Source organism: Strongylocentrotus purpuratus, unplaced genomic scaffold (assembly GCF_000002235.5).
Source record: "Strongylocentrotus purpuratus isolate Spur 01 unplaced genomic scaffold, Spur_5.0 spur5_scaffold_7, whole genome shotgun sequence".
NCBI classification, from domain to species: domain Eukaryota; kingdom Metazoa; phylum Echinodermata; class Echinoidea; order Camarodonta; family Strongylocentrotidae; genus Strongylocentrotus; species Strongylocentrotus purpuratus.
In genome coordinates this window covers 11,754,198-11,759,550 of record NW_022145613.1, presented here as the reverse complement: position 1 = coordinate 11,759,550, position 5,353 = coordinate 11,754,198, and the positions used below count along the sequence as shown (strand labels likewise).

Here is a 5,353-nt window from a genome sequence, read left to right as displayed (position 1 = left end):
GAATGGGCCTTGGCCTTGGCCTTGGCGGGGGAGACCCGAGGATCTGGCGCGGGCGGGTGGGTTCGCGCGTCTCTGGTTTCTCTGGGAGCGGACATGTGCAGATTTTGATGCACTTTGTTGATGGTCCATTATTTGATTTATACTGGGAATCTCGCTCAACAAACCTAGCTTTTCTGAGGTTCCCCTTTTCCCCCTCTCAGTTAAGTCAAGCAATATAAAATATTTTCTCTTATTCTCAAACTTGAATGTACTCTGTAAACTTATTTGATTACGAACATACTTGTCAGTATTTCGTTACTTCTATAATTCATTTGTTCTATTATATATTGTATTATTGTATGGTTTATATATGTCATTTAATTTGTGGATATTTGAGTGAAAAATAAATCAAATCAAATCCAAAAAAAAAAAAAAAAAAAATGATGAAACTTGTAAAACAATCTTCCAACTTGAATCTGTAGATATTTATGTCTTCAACCATATTCAATAACTGTCATTAGAAATTGCCGTCATTACTATTTCGTCTCGTCATTTACACTTTAATAGACGGTGGCTGCAACCTTGTGTAAAATAAACTAATATAGATGGAGACTATGTAGTTTGATTATTGGATAAATAAACGCACTATTAACAAAGAGTTAAATATTAGGGTTCGAACCCCTGCCACAGCGCGAATGTCCTTCGGCAAAACATCAATCTACATTTGCCATCCTTCACCCAGGTGAAATAAATGGGTACCCGGTAGGAAGAGATAGATTGCTTCAATGCTTATCATGGCCGCAGGGCTAAAAGCCGGTGTTATAATGTGATCGAGAGTAGTATACATATTATTGAAAATATCCTGCGTATAAACCTCTTCAAACAAAAACTATTATAGACATCTATCTCATTCGTTTTATTTGTATACGTAAGAAAGATGTGCGTGAAGCCAAGCTCAGACAATATGAGTTGGACAATACATGGGTATGTGGAAATACCCGTACCATTAAGCAGCATATAATAATAATAATAATAATAATAATAATAATAATAATAATAATAATAATAATAATAATAATAATAATAATAATAATAATAATAATAATAATAATAATAATAATAATAATAATAATAATAATAATAATAATAATAATAATAATAATAATAATAATAATAATAATAATAATAATAATAATAATAATAATAATAATAATAATAATAATAATAATAATAATAATAATAATAATAATAATAATAATAATAATAATAATAATAATAATAATCTTTTATAGTCCATATTTTGTAATCTTTTATTAAGTTAAACCGAAAATGGAAATTCTTTTTGCCCAATTGATCGTGAGCCCGGCAGCCACTGAGCAGCGCCAGATCGACATTGCTCTATCCCTTATTGTTGAACGCCAAACAAGGTCTTTTAACGTCTTTTGATATGACGCGGCCGGGTTCGAACCCTCGACCTCCCGGTTGTGATGCGGACGCTCTACTGACTTAGCCAACACAGGTACATGGACAGGGGCAGGGGCGGCGATCCTGGGCCCGATAGGGGGACACGTCGCCCTGGAAATTTAAAAATACAGCTAGAAAGACATATAGCGGAAAGAATTATTGGGCTTAGGGATTTTCTAGAATGCATAATTTCAGCATTCAACATTGCAAAATCTCGCTTGGTCGCTACGCCCCGGTCGCGACTTTACGTTTTACACTGTAGTTCCGTCATTTTCACGATAAGTGAGTAAAACCGGGCTGCAGCAAAGACTAGTACTTCATGAACAGCGCGCCTGATCTGAACTTGCCAGGTTATTCTCGCATTCTTGACGTTATATTTCATTAATGGTTGATTTATGTCATAATCTGCCATGGAAGACATTACGCAAACAACGCTTCCTGATCCATTGCAGGTATGTAAATGAAAAATTTAAAATAAAAAAACGTTTTATCATACGTCTCACAGATAGTAGATAGATGTAGGTCTAGACTAGTCCCACATGTGGATTTTTTTGTAGTGTAACTGTACTATAGTGTAAGACGATGAAATCACCCAAGAAATCTCCAAAGAAAGTGGAGGGATCAACCAAGAGAGCGAGAGAGAGAGAGATGATGATGTCAAAGGTTATCAAGGGGTCAAAAGGTCATATTCCTTGTTTTATTGATCGCAAAATCAGGCGAGACCTGTGGTTCGCGAACCACCTTGGTTTTTTTTTTTCATATTCAGAGAGTATTGGGTGAACAAGATGTATTTACAGGGTTGAAAAGAACCAGAAAGAGATCTACCATGTCATGCAGGGAATAATTTTCCTCAAATTTTTTGATTAGCAATGTCAGCCGATGGATAAATATTTCAAATGAAATTCTGTACATTTCTATGGAAGAAAACTGCTACACAAAAGATATTTTGTATAGCAGTCATGCAAAAATGCATAGCAAATTGCGATGCGATACCAGGAAAATTATTCCTGTCATGTCTTACATTTGGTTAACAATGAACATAGAAAAAACCAAGCCTGAGCAAATAATCAAATAATAACTTCCTGAATTGTAGATGTTGTTCTCTCCTGTGAAGAATACTGTACTTTAAAGACAGTATGCAGTGCATTTGTTGTCCAATGTAATGTTTTCTAAATTGGGTAGTGATATATAATTATTGAATTTCAGCAACAAGCAATGTGCCATCAGGATGGCTTGGCCCTCTCCAGTCATCTGAGCCCTCAGCTGAGGATGTGCCCGAGCCTGATGTAGATGAGCCAATGTCTAGTAGCCATCTTGATGACCATGCTTCAATCGAAGATCCTCAACTAGTCAGGCTAGAAAGCCTGCATGCCCAGAGAGATCTACACAACCAGTTTGCCCAACGTAATGCATAGACATTACTCCACCAAATGTAAGCAATGACTTTCATTTTTTACTGCATGCATTATAAGATCGTTCTATTTTTCCATTTACGCTTAACCCTCATCCCATTTTTTTTTTGTTCACTTGAGTCCATGGAGGGGGGGGAGGGGGCATTTTTTGCCCCCCTTCAGATCTCAACCGCCAATCGCGCAATCTCCACGAAAATTTGCATGATAGTAGTGTGCGATGTGATCTACAAGAATGTAAAGTTAGTCTTTCCGAACTAATGTCTTTTTATTTTATGTTAATTATGTTAATTTATGCACAAAATCATACTTTTTGCTCTAAATCACTAAATAAAGCTCATAGAATTCTAATTTTTGGTGTAAATATTCTTTGTAGCATTCCAAAAAATTATACTTGAAGAAAATTCCTGGTATCAAACTTAATTTCTTATGTATTTCTTCTTTCGCGACCTTTTGTTTTTGTTTGTTTTGGGGCAAAATTTATTGCAGAAACTTTTCGAAGCATAATTATGCTGAAGAAAAAAAATAATTTTAGCCAATGAGCTGTTTTTGGTTTGACGGATATTTGTTTAAATCGTGCAACGTCGTAACGGTACAGGGTGTATGCCCGTTTTCGTGAAAATGTTTTTTTGAAAGTAAAAAGTCAGCGAGCGCCACGTTCAAAAATTTCGCGCATCAGAATGGTCATGAAAAATGTTGATGGGCCCCCCCCCCCCCCCCCCCCTCCATGTGGTTAGAGTTATTGGAATAAATCAAATTTGTTTACATAATAATGGCTATCATTTGCATGCTACAGAAAATTTGCATATTACATCCATGCGGATGGATACACAGGTGCGGATGCAGTAGGGAGCCAATTGTGCCTCCCCCCCCCCCCCAGTCCTTGTTCAACCCTGTGTCCGCACCTGATTTCCTGAGAATTTACATTATTGTTTATCCCTGATGATACGTGTTGCATTTTATTGTTAATTATTAATATTCTGAATGATAACAGTTGTTGAATCTAATTTGCATGTTATAGTTATTAATATTCATGATGATGTATGTTGCAGAGAATCTATATGTTACTGTTAATTATTACTATTAATGATAAAATATATTGAATAGAAGTTGCATTTTATAAATTATTATGTTCATGGTACATGTTTCAGAAAATTTGCATGTTGCATGTCAGACCAACCACCCCCCCCCCCCCCCCCAAAAAAAAAAAAAAAAAAAATTGTATTGGCATAACAGCCAACTGAAAAATATGGTTGACAATTACAATCTTTTTTTTTCACTCGGGGAGTAATTCCATATTTGCTGCTTGCCCTACCTTAACAAGTGCATGATAAAAATAGATAAGCCAAAATGAGGACCATACTTCTTTTGGTTTTTATTTTTTCCAGAGATTCTTGTATATATTTTGGAATAAAAAACAAATCCAGGGTATGTGGTACTATTATGTTAGGTCACGTTATGCCAATTCAACATCTTTCCTTGAGGGGGGGGGGGGGGGGGGGGGGTCTTATCTTGATTATTAATGTTCATGACATAACAAATTCTTCTGTTTTTTTTTGTTTTTTTTTCTTCCATCTGTTAACTCACACCTTGTCTATTAATGACTGGATACAGATGTAGCAAACAAGTAAGTATAATACAGTTTTATTTCATTTTCAGCATATTCCATTTTATATCTAGTTTGTAAATGAATGTCGCCAAGGCGCACATTTCAGCACTCCCTGCTTACAGTAGTAAACAAGTGGATACTGCCATCAACAAAAGTTGACGATGTGTGCTCCTCTTATGTTATATGTTTTTGGACATATTTCTTACCATTGTTATTATAACATTTAAGGGCTAACATGTTTACAGAGAAAAATTATAATTGAAACAAAACTCAAGCAAAATAGAATTGAGTTGTATTTACATGTTGTTTGTAGATACTTCTTTGACAGTGGCCAGTCACTTTAAATTAATGAAGGAAAGTGTAAAATGCTAGTTAACTGATAGTGAGTATGTAACCAAATAGAACTGTTATGTGAGATTTTGTCTTACTAGGTAATTTTTCTTGCTTTTTGTTTTCAGCTCCACAGAGAGACAACAGGATTTTGGAGGATGTCCATCATATGTTTGTGGACATGGAGGAAAAACTAAAACAAGATCCAACCACCTACGTAGAATCGTACAAGGCTATGCTCAGAGCATATGGTCGTTTAAAAACAGACAGTGCCCTTGTATCAGCAATCCGAATGTTTGGCAGGTATAGCGGAGTAAATCTTGCTAAAAGGAAGGTGAAGTCGAAGGCAGGAGTCTCGGGTGGACTGCTACAGTCATCTGGCCCCAGCATCCCTGTTCAGCCCTCAGCCATATCACGCCGTCGACTGAAACTCGGAGGGAGGAGGAAACTAAATAAGGGACGTCCAACCAAACAGTCTGCCATGAAGAGCAAGCCTTTTCTAGACCATCTTCATCAGCCATAATTCCATCCAAGAAAAAGCGTGTTGCTGCACCACATTCCC

The 5,353-nt window shown here is 36.2% G+C and overlaps 1 protein-coding gene across 2 annotated transcripts; it reads left to right on the top strand.

Moving 5' to 3' along the window:
- Positions 1 to 1,677: 1,677 nt before the first annotated feature.
- On the top strand, positions 1,678 to 5,353 carry LOC115917985. Of its 2 annotated transcripts, XR_004062094.1 has the most exons (4): positions 1,678 to 1,895; positions 2,650 to 2,875; positions 4,467 to 4,479; positions 4,920 to 5,353. XR_004062094.1 is itself a non-coding variant. In XM_030974742.1 (3 exons), the coding sequence occupies exons 2-3, from the start codon at positions 2,812 to 2,814 to the stop codon at positions 5,312 to 5,314; spliced, it is 459 nt and encodes a 152-aa protein (XP_030830602.1). In that variant the 5' UTR covers positions 1,678 to 1,895; positions 2,650 to 2,811; the 3' UTR covers positions 5,315 to 5,353. The 2 variants fall into 2 exon arrangements, 1 of the variants encoding a protein (XP_030830602.1); XM_030974742.1 differs by lacking the exon at positions 4,467 to 4,479.